Genomic DNA, 23,228 nt, shown 5'->3' with positions numbered 1-23,228 from the left:
TTTCATGCAAAAATTGGTGGCGTGATGCTGTTCCAAGAACTGGTTCATGACGTAGTTTAATGAGGCCGCGTTATATTGGTTTTGCAAACGAATGATCTGCACTCCGCACTGGCTGGGAGCCAACTGCTACCGGCCTCGAGCCTTTCCCTCCCTTGAACCCGGCCAGAGAAACCACTGCTTGTCTGTCTAACCGGGAAAGAAATCAGTCGTGGTGCGTTTGGGAGAGAGCTTGAATGTAATTACATAATGTAAAGAAGCACGGTGGCTTAGTGGGCAGTGTTTTGGGCTGCTGGCGCAATGGTCCCAGCTTCAAAACCCTGATGATGATCATGGACAACCGACATCCTTAGTTCGAACATGGTTTTTTCAGGTAAATATAACTTGAAAAGAAAGAAGTAACTTTTTAATTAATCAGAAAACTCCATTAAAAGATGAATTACGTTCCTGATGACGATGTCCAGCATTAAATATAAAGGTGGTGTTTTAATAAAGTTCGTGTGGAATGACAAAGTGACTGCTTTCATTTCAATGTTTTGAGTAAACTCCATTAACGTCCGCCTGAGACAGCAAATTTAATATAGCTGCTTGGGAACCCAGGAGGTGTGGCTTGGGAGGGAATTAGTACCTCTACCTTTTATATGTGAATATTATATCCATCGGAGCTCAGTTTATTGTAAGCCTTCCACTCTGTCTGGCAAAACAAACATTTGGGTTTGTTTATGGTAATGACCAAGAACGAAATTTGAATTATGTTATTTGGTCATGTTCACGGGTAGTTTGAAAAGTTCTCGGAATGGAATAGAAATAAACGGCTTACCTCAGTGAAATTTTTTAATTTCCAATGTAGTCTCCCTTTCCATCATTGCACTTGGACCAGCGATGTTCAAATGTCTTGATCCCATCTCGAAAATTACATTCCTTCAGTCCTGCAAAACACCCGTCTACTTCAGTTCTTTGTTTGAAGCGAATCTTCATCCAGCAAGGAAAATATTGAGCGTGGGAAGAGTTGGAAATATGATGGAGCCAGATCAGGGGAACAAGGTGGGTGTGGATACAATTCTAATCTTAGTTAATGTATTTTTGCCCTGTCAATGACCCTTGTGTGTGGGTGTGCCTTGTCTTGATGAGAGGCAACTTCTTTCCTGGCCTTTCTTCATGTATCTTTTGCTCTAGTTGGTCCAGGAGGTTAACGTAGTATTGTCCATCAATTGTTTTACCAGTGGGAAGATAATCTATCAGCAGAATTCCTTTTGCATCCCAGAAATCTGAAGCCATCTCCATTCTGGCCAAAGGCATTTTTGGTGGTGGTGAATGTTTCCCCTGCTTTGCCTGCTGTTTTGTCTCTGGAGTATAGTAGTGGCTCCTAGCTTCATCTGTGGTCATAAACCAGTGCAGAAAATCATGTTGGTTGCCCTTAGAATGGGTCAAACACTGTTCGGAAATTTCCATCCTGAAGTGTATGTGATCTCGCGTCAGAGGTCGCGACACCCATCTGGCTGATAATTTTCTCATCCAATTCCACTCTGAAAATGTGATCTGTCCATTCTGATGACATCTCCAAAGCCTCGGCAAGTTCTCGCTCTTTCAGTCGGCGATCCTCCCATCTCTGTTTTATGCATTTTTGCAATAATTTCGGGGGTGGTGGCACATTTTGGCGGACCACTGCGCAGGTCTAAGCTTTCCTGGATAAATTTGAACTCCTTTATTCACGTTGAATATGAAAGATCGGGGATCCACAGAGTATTATGAAAGTCGGCATTAATTTCCTTTGAGTTCATACCTTTCTTTACAAAGTATTTAATCACTGCTCTTATCTTAATTTTTTCTGTCTTCACAAATGACTAGGCGGGAACAACAACAGAGAGGTGTCCAAACAGCAGATGTCTTTCCAGAGCACTGACGCGTTACGTGTTAACTCATAAAGGATTACCCATTACCACGCGCAAAACTCATGGCTCCAGTGCTGACATCTGGTGGTGATTCTGAGAAACTTTCAAACTACCCACTTACATATTTAGTTTGGAAATGATAAGTTAGGCTTAATCTTTGGTTCCAATGTTTTGGACATGAATTCAGTGCATTGAACTGGTTTGGACATTTGGATTGCTCTGTAGCGTGGTGGTTTGGGTCATTTTCCTAGCGATTCCTCATACGTATAAGGCAAACGAGTCTTTCTTCGGCGGGAGACTTGCTCTTCTCTGGGGACCTGTGTCTCATCTACTGGGTTCTCTGATATGAGTCCTTAACTCTGCTACAAACATTCTAAATTAGTTTATAAAATTAAGTTTGTTTAGAGGGATATTTATTGTCATCAGAAACTTCTGTCTGAGCCTTGGCATCATGTAAGCAATGCTGCTATTGGTGGAGACATTCACAGCCAAAGAAAGTACAAATTATGGATTGTCTCAACCAAATACATCTGAAAAAAATTTAGAATCTAAATCCCATCACATATACATGTGTTGGTCCAATTAGGCGTGGGTGTCTTGCCATGCAATGCGAAAGCCACGATCTAATCTCAATTAGGCCATGGCTGTTCTTTTGTCGCAATGGATTCCTGGTGTGATGTGGCGTCATCCAGGAGGCAACCATAGGAAATCCCAACCGCTTTCTTCTTCAGGCATTGGTGAGAGTCAAGGTCATGGTTAAATCAGAAGTGTATTAATTTTATTCTACCAACACAATATTTCACTTAATTATTCTGATATATTGTGGAATGGTCTAATATCTTAAGTATCACTTGAGTGAAGAGTTAAAGTGCAATGCTTCATGCGAATGCATTGACAGGAATAAATTCTTAAAAAAAGTATATTGTACACATTTTATCAATTTTTATTCTACCTGCTGTGAGATGTAATATCTATTACTCTGATAGCATTCATTAGGTATACTTGTTGGTTTTTACATGAGTGCGATATGGCGATCCATGGCAGTGGAAAGTGAATGGATGTTGTGTATGTACTTCAAACCTGAATCTGATAAATGCTTTCGAGGGTACGCATGTTTTAGGATGACTTCTGAAAGATGAAAAAAAATCAAGTGGGTGAAATGCAATGCGTTTTCCCTTGTCCTGATTTGCCTTTTTCCCTTTCCAATGTACCCAATCATATGCCGGAAAGAGTACTGGGATGAAATTTACATTGCCTTGATTGGCCACTGACTCATTTGACAAATGACAGTGGAATAAATTATGAAGATTCAGATGTGATGTGGCGGAGTTGAAACGTTATGTATGATTAAATAATTGCAATTTTTCACTGTAGAACTTTAATTTATTTCCAACCAAGGTCATGTAGTGACATTGAAACGTAGGTTAGTGGGGTCTAAATGAAATGTCTTAAAGTGTGTAATTGCAATTATTTGATTATTCCGTATGATAGATCCATTTTTCATGAAATCTTCTCCAGTTATCATGCGAGTGACTTTCTTCAGTTGTCATAATTTTATCTTTATAGACCTTCATTCATCATAATTCTTTGTGATGCCAAGGATTGGTTGCTGGGAAAGGCCGTTACTTATTGTCGGCCAGAAAGATGGATGTCAAGGAATAAGTCCAAAGACCTCCAGAGGCTGTGTAGATAATTTGCCAGGAAATTAGTATTGTAATGGTTGATAATAAGTATTTGACTAATATAATTTTTATTCATGGTCTAAGGAGGGATTGCTTAAGACTTCATCTTCTTCACCCCTTTCCCTTCTTTTTCTTCTTCTGTGCACTTGGCCATTGGAATCCCCTGCACATCAGGGCTCCTTGTACATTATGGCAGATGTAGTAGGCATTTTCAACAGCTGCTTCACTGAATATATCAATGGCATAGCGCGCTGTAAAAAATTAATTTTTGTAATGATAAGGTTCATGTTGTTATTATATCAGGCTCTACTAATGGGTCTTAGTTAATTGTGATCTCATATCATTGCTTTTTACTGTCTATGTGGTCAAATCCAAATTTGGATTATCTTCAAAAATAGAAAATTTTGGTCACAGATCAATAGATAGGTCAGATAGATAGATAGATAGAGGTCTTTATTTGGGCAAAATTGAGACCTTCCATTTAACCCATCGTTGTATACATATTATATCAGGCATAAAATTTATAATTACTTGAATAAATATACACATTAATACATACATACAGACAAATATACTCCAAATAAATGGCAGTGAATAAAGAGAACAATAAAATAAGGAAAGTTTGAGCAAAGAATGAGGTTTGTGGGAAAAGCTAGGGAGTGGGTAATAGGGATGGTAAAGAATTTCTCATTTAATTGGGTCCTGGGCAATCATTCGAATGCAGTCAATTTTTGTCATAAACATGGCCAAGTGCATTAGAAAATCAGTGTGACAGGAATTGGATGAAAATCAGTGCAGAACAAACAAAGGTTATTTGGTTTTTGAGAAAGAGAAAGACTTGAGTGAATTTTGAGCATAGCTGGGTAGAAACTACTGCACGTGGAAGAATTTTCCAATCATGGAAATATTTCGTACTGAGAGGATGTAAGTGGTAGGGATGTTGTAGAAGAAGAATCCTCATTGAGCCTTGCAATGTAGGCTTACTTTTGGAACTACATCGAGTGCAATGTAGAGCCATGCTAGTTTAGTGAAGTGTTGTTGTAGAACAAAAGCAGTGTCACAGCACTAGTTGAAGGTTGGTTTAAATGCAGGTTTTCATTTAAGGCATCAATTTGAGGCTGGTTACTTATCTGAGGATGTTAAAGACATGTATTTCAGGCCCCGACTTACTATGGTAGGTAAAATCAGAAAGATGGATAGTAGAATACATAGATTTAAAATGCTGTTTTTTTCCTTGTACCAATAGAGATACAAATAGACATGACAGCAGTCGCGTAGGAGATAATTAGATTGGTAGTGTATACATTTTTGTCAATATCCAGCATGCCATTTTTTTATTTAATAGACTCATCTTACTACCAGTTCTACAGCATGATTTGAATGTACATATTCTGTTATTGAATATTGTTGCAAATAAATAACTTCATTCATGTGATTAACATTTTTCGAGTGGATCAAAATAATATTCGTGCAGAAGATTACTTGATTGGGTTTTTGCATAATTGGTTGTTGACCAAACACCCCCTGCCGCCTGCCCTTGCTGCAGCTTGGAGGGTGTTGTGTAGATGTAGATGATGAATAAAGTTAGCCAAATTAGCAAGGAGGAGGAAGTTGACGACTAGGATGTTAAAAAAAGGAGGAGGCTTGGAGGCTAAAAAAAGAATAGTGTAACTTTGACATGTAATATGATTTTGTATGCCTCCGAAACTCAGTCATTGAAGCAAGAATATTGGGCATAGATTGGAAACGTTTGCGTAGTGTGAGGGGCAGGAAAAGTAAAATGGTTGGAAGGGAAGTCTTGAGGCGTGGTTGTGAAGGAGGGAGGATTGCTTGGAGAGAAATTAAGAGGAGGCAGGAAAGTTGGAAAAGAGCATTTTGATTGGTGATGGACTTTTGAGGACTGTGATGGAGGGGAGTAGGTTTGACGAGTGAGAGAGAGAGAGAAAAGGATAGGCATGCTGGATGGATTGAAGGGAGGAAGGAAGTGTATGGCAATGAAGAGGTGCTTTTTGTGGAGAACTTCGAATTAATAAAAAGGTCTTTTGGTGCATAATAATGATTGGAAAACTGCAACCCCAAGTACCTTTAGATAGAATACAGATGCAACTGTTGTGATGGAAAATTTCAGCATTTTGGTCCAAATCTATTTAATAAAAAACAAACTGATATGGACCACACGTACTTATCCCTTATTGCAGAGAAGACTGTAGCAAATGAAAAGAGAAAACTTACCTCTAAACTAACCTCGACTTAGCAGCTAGACATCACCACCATAAATATATTCTACTGTTTCAGGCTTCACTTTGTGGAAGTATTTAATATCACACAAAAAGACTTTGTACTTTTCCACCGAGAGGAATGGCAGGTGCGTTGAAGGGTTGATTTGACCTATTCAAGGTTAGGTTCTTGGAAAGGAGTGAGGAGGGGGGTGGGAACAATTGCTCAGGGTCGCGTTGAGGTTTGCTAGGTGCCCTCGTATCTCAATTTGCTAGAGAGCATGCCCTTTTGGGAGAATTTGTAATATTTCTGGGACAAAGTCACTGCTGTGGTCGAATTCTAGTAGGTGTATAGGAAAGAGCGAGTTGGTATTCTTATTTTTGTGACAACTTGCATGTTCCCTGGCTCGTAGCTTGACATTCCCCCCTGTCTGACCAACATAAACGGTGTTGCAAATCTCGCATTTTAGTTTATAAATACCTGATTCAAGAAGGCTATCCTGTGTGTCTTTACCAATGGCTAGAAGTTTGGAGATGGTTAGGGGTGGGTAAAAGGCTGCTTTGAGTGAGGTGGGTAGTCAGTTGGAAATCCTATATGATATATGTGGGTGGTCTCAGAAGTACCCGGGCTGACCTGGAGATGGCGGTAGTTTTTTAAAAATTATCAATGTATTAGAAAGTACGCAACTTATAAAGCATATGCGCATGTTTTAAGATGCTACGTTGTTTAGTATTTGTTTGGTAGCCATCAATAGCAAAAGTTTTCAGTGAATTTGTGAAAATGGAGAAAATTGGTCATCATTATATGATACGATACTTTTATTTGAAAGGCCTCTGCCCAACCAATATAAAAGTTGAACCGGATTCTAGTCTGGAAGTGAGTCTGCTCCTTTGCTTACAACAGTGAAATATTGGGTTGCAGAGTTTAAACGAAGCCTTATGACCTGTCAAGACGAGCATCGCATTGGGGTCGACCAAATGAGGTGACCACTCCAGAAATGGTGAGGAAAATCCACAAAGTGATACTGGATGATTGTCGAATGAAAGTGCACGAGCTAGCAGACATAGTAGGCATTTCAAAAAGTGCGGTACATTGCATATTAACTGAAAATTTGGACATTGCTGTGTGCAAGATGGGTGGGGTGTTTGCTCACACTGGAGCAAAATCATTGTTGTGAAGATGTTTCAAACGAGTGTTTAGCAAAGTTTCCCAGAAACCAAGCACCATTGCAGAGCCATTGATGAAACATGGGTCCTTTACTTCTCATCCGAGACAAAAGAACAATCAAAACAATGGATTCAAAAGGGAGAACTGACTCCAAAGAAGGCAAAGACAATTTCATCTGCAGGCAGGTTGGTTTTTTGGGATACGCGTAAGATAATTTTCATTGACCATCTTGAAAAAGAAAAAACTATCATCGGCAAGTATTATGCGAACTTTTTTCAATGTTTGAGCGAAGAAATCAAGCATAAATGGCCGGCTGCATTTGGCCGAGAAGAGAGTATTGTTTCATCAAGACAATGCACCAGCTATTATTTATATTATTATTTATTGCAATGGCCAAAAGTCGTGAATTAAAGTTTGGATTGCTACCTCATGTACTTTATTAGCCAGATTTAGCTGTCTCAGATTATTTCCTGTTCGCAAACTTGAAAAAATGGCTCGGTGGTCAAAGATTTTCCAACTGTGAAGAAGTGATGTCGGCAGGTAATGGTTATTTTGAGGAGCAAGACATTTCTTATTATAAAAAGGGTATGGAACACACTGAACATTGCTGGGAAAAGAATATAGTGCTGAAAGGAGGTTGAGACAGAAAATAAATACATTTTATTCCAAAATTTTCATTTTCTTTGCTGGGCCGGGTACTTCTGGGATGACCCTCGTATCTCCCAGAAATGGGATTGAGCACCACCGAAAATCTTAAGATACTGCGGACTGTGCGGAGGAAATACTATTCATGCCCATTGTTTTTTCCAAAGTAATTTATCAACTAGTTTAGGGTTGTACCCATTGTTGGTGGGTATATTAGTGACTGCCCTGAGTTCAATTCATGAAGTTATTGAGGGAAAGTTACTTTCTGGACGGACATCGTATTTACGGATACTGATTGGGCAAACAATATGGTTGATGCAAATTCCATTGCAGGGTACGTCTTTGCGTTGCGTGTTGCAGGGGTTGAAGTTAGTCAGTGCAGTAGAAAGGAAATATGTGCTGTTGCGTCATCCGCTCTTGTGGAGTACATAGCTCTATATTTGAATGTGTATGGCTGAGAGATTTCTTGTAGGAGTGAAAGGTGAAGAAAGGTTCTAATACTAAAGCCATTTAAAATGTTTGTTGAAAATACTGGAGCAATCGATATTTGTTAATCAGCGGCTATATCTGATAGAAACAAGGAAATTAATATGTAACAACATAACAGTTAGGGCAAACAACAAGGCAGTTAGTGCGAAGTGATGACATTGTTTTTAAGGATTTACAGATCTAGTGAGAATGTTGAGGAATGTTGCCTTCTTTCAAAACCACTTATTGTGTGAAGGAACAAAGATCTGGCAAGTGTGTAGGCATTTATTGAGATTTTCAAAGTTTAATTAGAAATGCTTAAAGTGTAGTAAATGATGCATAGTATTGATTGGTTTGCAGTGTTTGGTTCTGTGATAAACGGGGAAGTTTGTTGATGGAGAAGAGAAGTGAATATTTTTGGTGATTAATTATATGTTATATGCCAGTGGATCTAGTGGATGTCAGTAGATGTCAGCGGTCAGTAGTAGTCAGTAGAAATGTAAGGTGGATGAAGGGCGTATTGATTGCCTATGGGATGTTGAAGACTGTAATAGAGGGAAGAAAGGCAGGCGAGGGCAGGGCAGCAAGGGCAGGAATAGGATAGGGATGTTGGACGGGATGAAGGCAGGAAGTAAGTATGCAGAGATGAAGAGGGACTTGTTATTGTAGAGTTGGACATTGGGTTGTGTTTTGTTAGGAGACACAAGGGAATGTTATCATTGAACCATTGCAAAGCCTGGCACGTCCAAAGCATGCCTTAAATGGGGGATTGATCAATGAATTTTGCATTTTGAGAAGAGTTGTTTGCGATGGCACAATTTAATATATGTTGTCACATGTATTGGTACCTTTGCTGACTCCTACATTAAAAAAATGTAATTGTATTGTGTCCTCTGGTAGTATCAGTAAATATAATAGTTCCGTGTAATTGGTCATTGGCTGTAGATGCTTGTTTTTCACTTGTCACTCCCAGAATTACAACCTGTAGTGAAATTATTCTGCAGTAGGGAGCTGAATAAGAAAAAAAGACAGCAGCTACAGCTTACAGTTTGCCTTGCTGTTATATAGTTTCTATAAGAAAGAAAAGAGGCCTCTGTGGTGAAATGAAGGGGATTAGATGCCTTTTTGGGGGTCTTCCATGTTGAATCAATCTTCGTGGCTGACAGTTCCGCTGATATTCCCTGGCAGTTGGACTTTTGGAGTGGAAGTTATCGACTGGAATGCCAGTTTAACTGCTGTCCACCAATATGATTCAACGTGGGTACATGGAGTTAAGAAAGGAAGTTGTTTGGCTCACATTTTGACTTTCCTTCGGATCTCTTTCCTTTGCCTCCTGGCTTCTTTGATGGCTTGGCAGCTTTCTTCCCTTGTTGTTTCTCAGCAGCTGCCTTGGATGCTCCCTTCTTTGATGCGCCCTTTTTCTTACCCTTGGACTTGCCCTGTTGAATGTTACTTATTTTAGTTCCTGCTTGCAAAACAGTTATTCCTTCAAAGTTAAGCATGAGTGCAGTTTTATTTAACAAGGCATCATTGCTAAGAATGACCATCTTGCCTTTGTCTCTTATAGTGAAAAACACGACTGTTTCAGATAAGTGAAAAAATATATATACACCAACACACCTTAGTATGTCTGTATGTGTGTATGCGCATGTAATGCTATATATATATGCTATATATATATATATATATATATATATATATATATATATATATATATATATATATATATATATATATATATATATATATATATATACCATGATTGTACGGAAAAACTCACACGAGCGGCACAATAATGGGCTGACACAATATAACACAAATAGAAAAGAATAGACACATTTAAAAGAACACTCACACGGTAAATTGTTCGAGCTTTCGACCCTCTCAGAGGCCTTCTTCAAGAGAGTCTCTCTTGAAGAAGGCCTCTAAGAGGGCCGAAAGCTCGAACAATTTACCATGTGAGTGTCATTTTAAATGTTGACATTCTATTCTATTTGTGTTATATTGTGTCAGCCCATTACACACACACACATATATATATATATATATATATATATATATATATACATTCAAACACGAAATCCCGCCAAACGGCAAATAAATACTCATATATACAGAAACAGATATAAGGAAAAGGGATAGGAACACATATAAAGGACGAACACAATAAAGGTGGGGAAGGCGGAATCGAACGGATCACAAGAGTAAAAATATTTCCTTGACCGGGACTCGAACCTCGGATCTTTCCACTTGCCAGGCGGATGCTCTTAACCACTTGAGCTATCGAGGAAACGTAATTTACCCTGAGATCCGTGGGTCTTATATGTCGCCAAGCGCCCCGATTCTTTTAGCCAAGAGATGGCGTCAGGGGACTGTTTCACCCACCAAAGGAGAAATGGACAATACACAAGAGGAAAGGACAGTGGTTTAGAATTCATACAACATCATACAGGAAAGGAACAGTGCGTTTCGTGGCACGCATAGCCAGAAGAAAGAGATGAGCCACGTTGGCCAAATACACATTCAAACACGAAATCCCGCCAAACGGCGAATAAATACTCATATATACAGAAACAGATATAAGGAAAAGGGATAGGAACACATATAAAGGACGAACACAATAAAGGTGGGGAAGGCGGAATCGAACGGATCGCAAGAGTAAAAATATTTCCTTGGCCGGGACTCGAACCTCGGATCTTTCCACTTGCCGGGCGGATGCTCTTAACCACTTGAGCTATCGAGGAAACGTAATTTACCCTGAGTCTGACCCCAGTGGGGCGGCCAGTAAGTGATGGTGTCACGTTAAAAACACTATTGAGGAAGGCAACGGGAAACCACCTCAATTATCATTCCTTAGAAAAATATGATGGACAATAGAGATATTTTGAGTCCTGGCAACCACGGGGCTCGGCCCAATCGGCCGTGTGTCGTGCCCGGCAGCGGGGGAGGCAAGGCTTCCGCGGTCGTCATCTCACGAAACCCTTGCAAGGGAAAACCAGCAGCAGCAGGACAGAAGACGCAGGAGAAGAAGACCAAATTAGTTAAAATAGGAACGTGGAATGTTAGGACAATGATGAGGACGGGGAAATTGGAGAATGTTAAGCGGGAGATGGAAAGGGGAAATATAGATATTTTAGGTCTATGCGAGGTGAGATGGAAAGATAGCGGGGATTACTGGAGTGATAAGTATAGAATAATATACAGCGGTGGAGACGAGAGTCAACGAGGGGTTGCCATAGTATTAAATGAAGAGGTAGGAAGAAGCATAGTCAACATAGAGCAGGTAACGGATAGAATACTACTAGTGGAGATAAAAGCAGAACCGACGAACTTAGTTATTATCCAGGTATACATGCCACCGAGCAACCATAAGGAAGAAGAGGTCGATAGGATATACGATCAGTTAGAGGACATGATTGCATGTGTTCCTGCAGGGAAACATTTGATAGTGATGGGGGATTGGAATGCGACAGTAGGCGAAGGAAGAGATGGTGATGAGGTGGGGGACTACGGTTTAGGCACAAGGAATGACCGCAGGGAGAAAGCAGTTGAGTTCTGCAGGAGACAGGGCTTAGTTATCACCAACACTTGGTTCAGACACCACAAAAGACGCAGGTATACATGGAAAATGCCAGGTGACTCGGGAAGATATCAGCTAGATTATATCCTGGTTAGACACAGGTTTAGGAACAGTGTGATAAATTCCCACAGCTTCCCGGGAGCGGATGCGGACTCAGACCACAATTTAGTTGTTATGAAATGTAGCGTACGTTTCAAAAAGATAAGGCAGGGGCGGCGAGTTAGAAAATGGAATGTAGAAGCATTAAATGGGTTGAAAAGAAAGGAATACAAACAAGCGGTAGAGAAAATCATGGAGGATGGTAAAGAGCTAAATACTATCGAAGAAAAGTGGGAATGTATCAAAAAAGGGTTGTCTAAAGCGGCAAAAGACACTATTGGAACCGTTAACGCTAAAAGGACTCGTAAACCATGGATCATGGATGAGATGATTACAAAAATGGATGAGCGGCGAAAATGGAAGAATATAAATACAGAATTAGGCAAAATGAAGTACAAAGAATTGAACAATAAATTAAGGCGGGCAACAAATAAAGCAAAGGAAGCATGGTGGAAGACGCAGTGCGAGGATATGGAAAGTCTGCAGAGGAAGGGGGAAATCGGTGCGCTTTACAGCAAAGTTAAATCTTTATCGGGAAGTAAGAAAGGGAGATCAACGATAGCAGTTAGAGATAAGGCCGGTAAGATAATAGTTGACGCAGGAAAGATCCAAGAGAGATGGAAGGAATATGTAGAAGAACTGTATAGTAAAGAGCTTAGACCAACAAAGTTAGACATTGAAAAGGAACATGACGTAGAAGAAGATAGCTTAGGTCCAGGCATACTAGACAATGAGATAGAAAGGGCATTAAGGGAGATGAAACTAAATAAGGCCGTGGGGGTAGATAACATTCCCGTGGAACTTTTGAAATCCTTAGGAAAATGATGGAGGAAGAGGCTATATGGGCTGATCCGTAGTATTTATGAGGAGGGAATCTGGCCGGAAGACTTTGTGAGATCAGTTTTAGTTCCTATTCCGAAAAAGGTAAAGGCCACGTCATGTGAGGACTATAGGACAATTAGTTTGATATCCCACGCAGCTAAGGTTGTTCTCAGGATCATAAACAAAAGGATAGAGAGTAGGGCAAACGATTACTTAGGGGATGATCAGTTTGGGTTTAGGAAGGGGAGAGGTACGTGTGATGCCATTGCAGTAATGAGATTATTAATCGAGAGGAATATAGAACACAACCAGGAGGTATTTGCCTGTTTCGTAGATTTCGAAAAAGCGTTTGATAGAGTAAATTGGGAAAAACTAATGAGTGTATTGCAGAAAATAGGAATAGACTGGAGGGAAAGGAGGCTAATCCGCAACCTGTACATGTCCCAGACTGCTCAGGTGCGGGTGGGAAACGGGGAGTCAGGATGGGCAGTGTTAGGAAGGGGTGTAAGGCAGGGTTGCCCATTATCACCGTTGCTGTTCAACCTGTACGCAGAGGAAATGATCAAAGAGGCATGGGAAGAACTGGAGGTAGGAATGAAAGTGGGCGGGGAATTCGTAAAATCAGTTAGGTTTGCTGATGACCAAGCTTTAGTTTGTCAGTCAGCCAAGGGGCTGCAAGCATTGCTGAGTGAATTGGAAATTCAGTGCGACAGGTATGGGATGAGAATCAATATTAATAAAACAAAGGTTATGCGATTTTCTAGAAAGAAAAAGGCCAAGCTTAACATTAAAATAGGAGGGCAAAAGCTAGAGCAGGTAGAACAGTTTACGTATCTCGGTAGTGTTTTGGACCAACACGGTCAAAGTAGTAGGGACGTAAGGAGAAGAATTGCGCTAGGCAAAGAGGCTTTCACGAGGAGGAGGGAGTTGATGACAGGGACTTTGAGTAAGGATGTTAAGAAAAGACTCGTAAAAACTTTGATATGGAGTGTAGCTATGTACGGTGCGGAAACGTGGTCATTGAAGCAGGAGGATAGACGTAGACTGGAGGCTTTTGAAATGTGGGTGTGGAGAAGAATGGAGAAGGTGAAATGGACAGAGAAGAAAACAAATGAGGAAGTACTTGGTATGGTGGGCGAAGAGAGGGGTTTGTTGGGAGCAATCCTATGGAGGCAGGAAAAGTGGATGAAGGGTGTATTGACCGGCAGTGGGATGTTGAAGACTGTGATAGAGGGTAGAATGTTGGGCAAAAGAGGAAAGGGAAGGAACAGGATAGGGATGTTGGACGGGATGAAGGGAGGAAGAAAGTACTCTGAGATGAAGAGGGACCTGATATAGAGTAGGATGATGGATTTTGTGTTTAGTTAGGAGTAATAAAATATTTGTTGGTAGTTGTGTTCATCCAAAAACCTACCTTAACCGGTAGATTACTAAAAAAAAATATATATATATATATATATATATATATATATATATATATATATATATATATATATATATATATATATATATATATGTGTGTGTGTGTGTGTATATACACACATATATATACTCATTTACATAGAAATAGATGTAAGGACAAGGGTTTGGAACACACATAAAGGACGAACACAGGAGAGGTGGGGAAGGTGGAATTAAGCAGATCATGAATGTAAAAATATTTCCTAGACTCCGGATCTTTCCACTTGCCGAGTGGAGGCTCTTAATATATATATATATATATATAATATAATATATATATATATATATATATATATATATATATATATAAATATATATATATATATATATCCCTCCCCGGACTACAACCTTGACGTGGTGGAAGGGCTTGTGCGTTCCGATGACCCCTAGAGCTGTACTGGCGGGAGTAATAAAAATTGCTCCTGGTAGGGTCACCCATGCCAGATAGGTCGAAGGTTAGGAGCCAGACGAAAGGTAGTCCACGCAGCGTCTGTTCCTCAGTGAGGCGGCTGCAATGGCGTCTGACCCCTGTGGGGCAGCATACATAGACCTTCTTCAAGTAGTCTTAGTGAGATATATATATAAACCATAAGCACAGTAATCAACCCGAAGGTCGGTTTAGTAGGTGATGGTATAGTTCACCCAGTACTAAGCCCTATACGGCGTGTGAAATTCACACATCAAGGAGGGGGGCCAGTTCCTTTCCCTGTGCTGGTTATGGTTTCCCAGGAAGATCTGGCACCCAAAAAATCTGCAGAGCTGCAGGGCCCAGAGTGCCCCTTACCTGGGAATCGAACCTGGGACCCTCCGGTCAGTAGTCCAACACACTACCCCCTGGACTACCGGGACCCACACACACAGACACACACACACACACATATATATATACATATATATATTTCCACACGTATACATACATAGATTTTTTTGTATATATAAATGGATCGAGTTATATAGAAACAGATATAAGGAAAAGGGATAGGAACAAGGACAAACACAGGAGAGTGGGTGTTTGTCCATTTATGTGTGTTCCTATCCCTTTTCTTATATCTGTTTCTAATAACTCGACCCACGAAATATATATATATATATATATATATATATATATATATATATATTTATATTTATATATATATATATTTATACATATGTGTATATATATACAGGGTTCGTCCGGAAAATAAGTGTACTGAGCTCAGGAAAAACATTTATTACACTTTTACATATCTTAAGCTAATATTCCTCAAAATAGGACCCTTGTGAGTCGATACACTTGTTCCAGCGGCGTTCCCATTCCTGGAACGCTCCCGCGAAGGCATCATCGGGAACCTCTCGAGGACTCGTCGTCGACCTCTTCTCTGCCCTCCACGAACATCTTGTGCCACCGAAAGATCATGTTTCTGGACTTGGCTGACTCCCCGTAAGCCTGGTTAATCATACCGACAGTTTCGGTAGACGATTTCCCAAGCTTTACCGCAAATTTGATGGAATAACGCTGCTGCAAAAACTTCGGCATCGCGTTCCGTGACGTGGGTCGAGCGTGGAGGTTCGCGTTAACAGAGCTCCTCACTACACCACAGCTCAGAGCCGACTGCCTTTTTCAGCGTCGCTTGCCAACATACCCCCCTCCAATCGCAGCCCGTCAGAGCGGTGCTGGGCGCGCCTGGAGCGGCGCGCCCAGCCCAGGAGTCAGTACACTTATTTTCCGGACGAACCCGGAAAAAAATATATATATATATATATATATATATATATATATATATATATATATATATATATATATATATATATATATATATATATATATATACAAATGTAGACATAACTCACTTTGATATTTTGGTAGTGCCAGTCACCTTCATCAGGGTATAAGAAGTTGCTCGTGTATTATTATGTTCATAATGTATGTTTATTAAAGATATATATATATATATATATACACACACACATATACAAGTAGTATATATAATATATATGTATTACAAAAGTTATACGGATGTGAATAATAATTCAATGAAGGAGCGTGATACAAACACTAATATTGAAAGAGGCAAATAAAAAGGATAGACTGTGCCATTACATGGAAATTAAGACATTTTCTGCGTTGCCTTATCAGAAGGGCCCATGAAGAATTTAGCCTTCTTCAAAAAGTATATTAATAAATCGATTGATTTCCAGGCAGGTTATTAATAGTTCAAAATATTTATGATATGTGCGCATTGATGGATTTTTTTATATTTTTGTCCATTCTGACGATGCGCGATTTATTTTGTGCTTGTTTTTCATATATGTTGCCTATAAGATTTATGACTCGTTTGGCGCACTGTAACTTTATGATGACCGTGACCCATCCAATCAACAAAGTAACCTTCAGGCAAAACCTTCGAGACGGCGCCGAAGATATGAATTCTGCCGCCAAAATAGTGTAAGTATCAGTTGTGTGTTCGCCGATAGCGAATTTGTTTTTAATAATTGGCGCACCTGCAGGGAAACATCTTGAATACCAATTATTTTACGATCAATTCAATAAACGCATGACCTCGCCGGCGTCTTTTATATCTCACTCATACGTAATGATAAGGCAGGGCACAAACCTTAGCAGCATCCAATTTACATTTACTATATATCATACAGCTTACATAGTAAAGAGTACTCACGCCCATTTCCTTCACCGGTATCCTACGCAGTTGGATCACGCCGCAGAAGCTACCGTGGTGTCATCGAATGTAAACGAACGCTTGGTTTCCAGGTGACCGTGGTTGCCTGGGAACCAGAGCTCTTGACGCATCGATCAAATTTGAGAATCGCTCTATAGTATTTATCGCCTGAGGCCTATATTGGCATGATTGACTTCCTCTCTTCGAGAGGAAGTCAATCATGCCAATTTCCATCAGAATCGAAAAAGGAAAACCCAGCCGAAAGTCGATAGAATGTTAAAAGTTTGTCGAAAAGTGTCGTTTGCTTATGCATTCACAATTTAGAATCGGATGTATTTACCGGTTAAGGTAGATTTTGAATGGACACAACAACCAAATAAATCTCCTGTCTCTCCCAACAAAACGCAATCCAACATCCTACTTTTAAAACAAGCACCTCTTCATATCTGATTCTCCCTTCCTCCATTCATTAGGAGATACAACATATATTTTCTTTACACTTAAATTGAATGAATATAATAATTCATATCATGCCTCGATTTAATTTTATTCTTTAACGCCATTAAAACATTGCATTCTATTGGTATTATTTCCCCTGGAGCTTTGTAAGGGGTTCGTTTCCGTTTCCCATGTCTTTTGATACCCTGGTCTAACCCGCTGCGGTGGTATGTATTAAAAAAGTATAAAATATCATATTAGCAGCTAAAAATTCGTAAGAACTGTCGTGTATAAACGTAATCCGGGTGACGTCCCAAACTTAAACTTCCTTCAAATTTCCGTGTATTCCTACATACTTTTTCTCGTATTTCGCGTATCACTTGTTTAAAAATGTCCTCCAAAAGGCCAGCGTCTGGAGCAAAGAGCAAGTAATAAGTACACATAGCATTATAACTTTTATAATCGCCTTACACATAGCTATTGTAATAAATTTTTAACACTTGCACATTATATTGTAGCGTAAAAATTGCACCTGGTGCTATTGTATGTAAGGAATGTGAGATTAGGGGGGATGTCACAATCGGTAGCATGACTGTGATCCACCCTAAAGCCAGTATAATTGCCGAAGACGGCCCTATTATTATTGGTGAAAATAATATAATCGAAGAGCAAGTTCGAATTGTGAACCGGTAAGTGGTTGTCTTACAGTGGTCACGGTATGGTTCAATTCTCTTTCTTAACATGACGTTTGTTTCCAGGCTTCCGCCGGAGCTGAAAGAACTGCAGAGAGCCTCGTCTGTTATGATCATTGGAGCAAACAATGTTTTTGAAGTTGATTGTTATAGTCAAGCTCTGAAAATTGGAGACTACAATAACTTGGAGCCAAAGAGTAAGTGGTGAATATTATTTATAATGCGTATTTTTGTAGGTAGTCTTTTAAATGTCACAGTGAGTGTATTCTTACTTAGCTATTTGACATGTTAAAAGAGAAAGTTGATAGAATGTAGTCTTTTATTTTTACTTTCTTAGGCTACGTCGGCAGAGAAGTAGAACTTAGTAATGGTTGTGTTGTTGGGGCTAAGTGCAAATTAACCAAATCACAGGTCTTGAAAGAGAACACTGTGATTTACGGAAGTAACTCAATTCAGCGAGTGCAGGCTGATCGACCACCGGTGAGTATTTTTTTTTGGAGTGAATTTCTCGTCATCATGCCATTTTCTTCAAATACAAAATAGAAAGCTGTAAAATTAAATGCCGTAGGCAAAATAATCCAGGTGTATTTTTGTCTGGTGTTAGTTTTTCTTACTGCAATGAGGTTTTACCCGTTTACTATTGTTAAAGTACTCTCGGTGAGCTAATGTTTACTAATTAAAAAACTTAATATCATCCTCAATTGCGATTATTGTTTCATGACCTAGAAAATTTGTCTAACTTTCTTACGCTATCCTATTACACTACTAATCTATCGTTACGGTGTGATTATTCTACGAAATGTGACCTCGGCAAGCATTCACTTATTTGAAATATGAAAAGGCCCATTTTCCAGTGTCAGACAACTACTTTCTTCCATCGCGGGAGAATTGTTTTGGTAAATCAATTTTTTATTTGAACCGGAGGTTTCCCTGATGTGTAGTTCACAACTTATTTTCAAAGTTCATCCAAGTCTTAAGCATCTTAAAAGCCCTGATGGACGAGTGGTGTTATCAGTTCATTAATTATTTGGAAGATTTAATTTTCACAATTCAAATTTATAAAAATCTAATGTCGTCTTCTTCCATCATAGGAAATCACCTATTTACCTTGATTATTCTCTTAATGGTGAAACTGTTCGCAGAACTTGAGTTATCAAATATTTAGTAGTTCTCTTTGTTGTGCAGTCTCACTTGAGGTACTCGGGTGTAATGTCATGTGTAGTTACGGAAAGGTTTTGTGTGTTTGGTTTTATACCCGGATTTGCTGAAGATTTTAAAGACATGCATTTGTTAAAATGCTTGTCAATGTCGTTAGTTCATCCTATTTTCGTCGTATAATTCATTCACGTGGAATCCATATTATAAATGTCAGTATGGAAGGCATTATTTAATAGTATTAAGAGAGTATAAAATAAATTATTACAAATGGTCAATTATTATGGTTGCTTCTCAACAAATATCACACCATATTTGGAAACAATGGATGTATTCAATGTTCATCCACTCTTTGTTCACTGCCCGCTAACTGAATGAATTTCATTGTACTGTTTTTCAATGTTCACCCTGACTAGAATTACTCTGTTTGATGGTAGAGTTCTGTATATCAGAAGGACCAAATTATTCCACATAAAATGCTGCTGTAGAAACTTTTCATTCCCTTTCGTTAAGGATCTATTGTAATGGATGTTACGCTCATTTAATCAGGTGTTGACTTGCAGGGTGATAATTTGCCCACGTTTTTGATGAAGGCCGTAGAAACTTGATTGAGATTTTGTACCAATGCATCATGAATTAATTTACTCTGCAATGAACTCAACTTATAATATGGTATTACCATAGGATTTTAAATAATATTTTAATTGCTATTTTAGCAATCTGTTTAATGTGTTAGTTTTTATTTTTCTGTCTTTTCTTGGGTATCTCTCATTTGGCATACTTGTAGGTGATATTTGAATGCTGTGTTGTAAATTATGAACTTGCCCTTAATAAACATTGATGTCGTTATTTAGTTCTAGAATAGGAGTAAACATTTCGCTTTTATTCCCTGTGCGGATCATAAACTTGAACAAATGAAGAGTTCATGCATTTAAGAAGTTTCAAAAGTCTTATTTGGGAATAAATAAGATATAAGATATTATATGGAACTATTTTCCTTAGATGCAAATATAAAAGGTATATTTTTATAGCAGATCAATAAGTTTGATATCTCACGCAGCTAAAGTTGTTCTCAGGATCATAAACAAAAGGATAGAGATTAAGGCAAATGATGACTTAGGGGATGATCAGTTTGGGTTTAGGAAGGGGAGAGGTACGCGTGATGCCATTGCAGTAATGAGATCACTAATAGAGAGGAATATAGAATAAAGGAGGAAGGATTTGCCTGTTTTGTAGATTTCGAAATGGAATTCGATAGAGTGAATAACGAGTATATTGTAGAAAATAGGAATAGATTGGAGGGAAAAGAGGCTAATCTGCAACCTGTACATGTTCTCAGACTGCTCAGGTGGGGAACGGGCAGTCCAGATGGGCAGTGTTAGGTGCAAGGCTAGGGTTGCCCATTATCACCGTTGTGTTCAACATGTATGCAGAGGAAATGATTTAAGAGGCATGAAAAGGACTGGAGGTAGGAATGAAAGTGGGCGGGGAATTCGTAAAATCAGTTAGGTTAGCCTTAATTTGTCAGTCAGGCAAGGGGTTGCAAGCAATTGCTGAGTGAATTGGAAATTCAGTGCGACAGGTATGGGATGAGAATCAATATTAATGATACAAAGGTTATGCGATTTTCTGGAAAGAAAAGGCTAAGATTAACATTAAAATAGGAGGGCAAAAACTAGAGCAGGTAGAAGAGTTTACGTATCTCGATAGTGTTTTGGACCAACACGGTCAAAGTAGTAGGGACGTAAGGAGAAGAATTGCGCTAGGCAAAGAGGCTTTCACAAGGAGGAGGGAGTTGATGACGGGGACTTTGAGTAAGGATGTTAAGAAAAGACTGATAAAAACTTGGTGCGGAAATGTGGTTGTTGAAACAGGAAGATAGACGTAGATTGGAGGTTTTTGAGATGAGGTTGTGGGGAAGAATGGAGAAGATGAAATGGACAGAGAAGAAAACAAATGAGGAAGTATTTGGTATGGTGGGCGAAGAGAGGGGGGATTGCTGGGAGCAATCCTATGGAAGCAGGAAAAGTGGATGAAGGGGGTTTTGACCGGCAGCGAGTAGTTGAAGACTGTAATTGAGGGGAGAATGTTAGGCAAACGAGGAAAGGGAAGGAGCAGGATAGGGATGTTGGACGGGATGAAGGGAGGAAGAAAGTACTCAGAGATGAAGAGGGACCCGATGTAGAGTAGGATGCTGGATTGTGTTTTGTTAGGAGTCACAAAATATTTATTTGGTAGGTTTGTCCATCCAAAATCTACTTTAATTATCTTATAATAATTATAACTTTTTATAGAGTATTGTAATAAAATGTGAGAGCTAAGTTATGTTTTTTAGTCGATTTCAACGAAGAGGATATTATGTATACAGTCATTGTATTTTGTTTTGATAATGTTTGGTTTTCAGTAGAGTAAATTCTATTGAGGCAGCCGTGTGATTTTTACTGATATTATCATCAATAGTATGTCACCAGTTAAAAGATATATAGTTTATATAATCTGTAATCACTTTTATTTGAGATATCGCACTGACCGTTAATTACTCCTGTCTTTTTACAGTCACTAACCTCACAATTGGACTTCCTAATAAGGATCATTCCAAATTATCATCACCTGATAAAGTCTGTCAAGAAGACATGATGACTGCTTTTTTGTTCTGTGTTATTTTAATTATTCCAAGTGAGTTAACTTAATTATGTAGTAATCATTTGTCTTGTTAAAAATTGTATACTTAATTTACGAACAATAATACAATGGATTCTCTGTTAACTTGGAGGTATAATTCATGAATTTAAGAGTTTTTTATGCCTAATTGAAGTAATGCATTTTGTATCCACATTTATGTCTAATATTGCATAATTTATGTGAATTATCCATGATTGTTAAAGATTAATTTTTTTCAATTTGAAAATTAATGAGAGTTTTAGTTTGCAATTACCTATTGCTTTGAGTTATAATGCATTGAGTTGAGAGTTTGAATTTTTTTATTTAAAATCGTTTTTCATTTATATCATGTGAGTATTTATTTTTATGGCTCGTTAAGTATTCTCAATGTAACACACCTGTGAATCTTGGTGTTTGGGTTCCTAGCTGCTGCAATGTACATGGTTTGTATGAAAGGTATCAAGAAAAGTTTCAAGAAAAAAATAGATTTATTTCAGATGAGAGGCCTCAAAATTCTTCGCAGGCCAGAATCCTTGAGCCTTTACACACTTTTGCCCGTGTGTTGAGGCTCAAGGGACATCAGCACTACTCGGAGGCTCCCTGGTAGGTGGAAGTTATATAAGGGTACTCATGCAAGGGTATATAAGGGTACTCATGCAAGCTTCATGGACGGCACTTATGGCGTTGTCCTTTGAGAGATGGTGGATGGGAATGGGAAATAGTATGTTGGCGCCAAGTTGGGACTGTGAGGGGGTTGGGGAATTGTGGCGATGCAGTTGTTGAAGGTCTTTGTAGGCAGACACTCGACTCGGCTCTCTTGGTTGTCTGTCTGTACAAGTTTAGAGCAGATCTTTCACATCAGCAAATTTGCATTCATAATGATGTGCTCTATCAATGCCAATTTATGATCTGCGATCGTGCTCTCATTTAACCAATGGTCTTAATTCAGCACTTCATGAAAACACGGGTAGAAAAAATTGTCACCGATACTTGTATACAAATCTTTTAGTCTCAATTTTCTATGGTTGTAATTTCTGAAACAATTGAGAGCTATTAGTGGCCATTAATGTGGAACGGTGAGGGTCTTTGAACAACCCAAGTTCATATAACGGCTGAATATGTGACGCGGTGATTGGTGGTAATTTGATATTGGATATATCCCTGGCATCTAGTGTTACATCAACCATACCAGTGCAGTTACAGAAGAACTGGCAATTCTTATTGATTATGGAAGTCTCCTCCTACTCTTTTAGCTCAATGGGGCTCAACTTAGGCTCTGATTTTTCCCAACCCCAAACAAATCAACTCCCAACACAGGGTAACATGTAACAAAACAAGTTGAATCACGTAAAGAGTAAGTGACTTCAAAAAGTAAAGTGACTTTTCCAATTTCATGGGCGACATAAATTTGATTTTCTATTTTTTGTTTTGTTGTGTTGGTAGACAATTCCTTCACATTTTATTACAGTTTCAATCATATAGCATATTTAGTTTGTTATTGACAGATACAAATGTTAGACGTGTTTTGGTGTGCTCGGTGATTTTCTACTATCCAAAAGAATGGATCAAAGAATTTGCGTCTAAGTTTGTGTAAA

General features: G+C 39.0%; 1 protein-coding gene across 1 annotated transcript; it reads left to right on the top strand.

Moving 5' to 3' along the window:
• Nucleotides 1–17,501: 17,501 nt before the first annotated feature.
• Nucleotides 17,502–21,951, top strand: DCTN6-p27 (dynactin subunit 6). The gene is made up of 5 exons (XM_071594492.1): nt 17,502–17,553; nt 17,644–17,814; nt 17,884–18,014; nt 18,155–18,297; nt 21,529–21,951. Exons 1-5 carry the CDS (start codon nt 17,516–17,518, stop codon nt 21,607–21,609), a joined length of 564 nt encoding a protein of 187 aa, XP_071450593.1. The 5' UTR covers nt 17,502–17,515; the 3' UTR covers nt 21,610–21,951.
• Nucleotides 21,952–23,228: the final 1,277 nt, after the last annotated feature.

Source organism: Hetaerina americana, unplaced genomic scaffold (assembly GCF_022747635.1).
Source record: "Hetaerina americana unplaced genomic scaffold, ioHetAmer1.1.p SCAF_62, whole genome shotgun sequence".
Taxonomy (NCBI): domain Eukaryota; kingdom Metazoa; phylum Arthropoda; class Insecta; order Odonata; family Calopterygidae; genus Hetaerina; species Hetaerina americana.
This window is presented reverse-complemented; position numbering and strand designations above follow the sequence as displayed.

Coding starts and splice junctions, on each gene's coding strand:
- DCTN6-p27 (XM_071594492.1), top strand. CDS start 17,516: ATGTCCTCCAAAAGGCCAGCGTCTGGAGCAAAGAGCAA. Junction 17,815..17,883: donor CAAGTTCGAATTGTGAACCG/GTAAGTGGTTGT, acceptor GTTTGTTTCCAG/GCTTCCGCCGGAGCTGAAAG. Junction 18,015..18,154: donor CAATAACTTGGAGCCAAAGA/GTAAGTGGTGAA, acceptor TTACTTTCTTAG/GCTACGTCGGCAGAGAAGTA.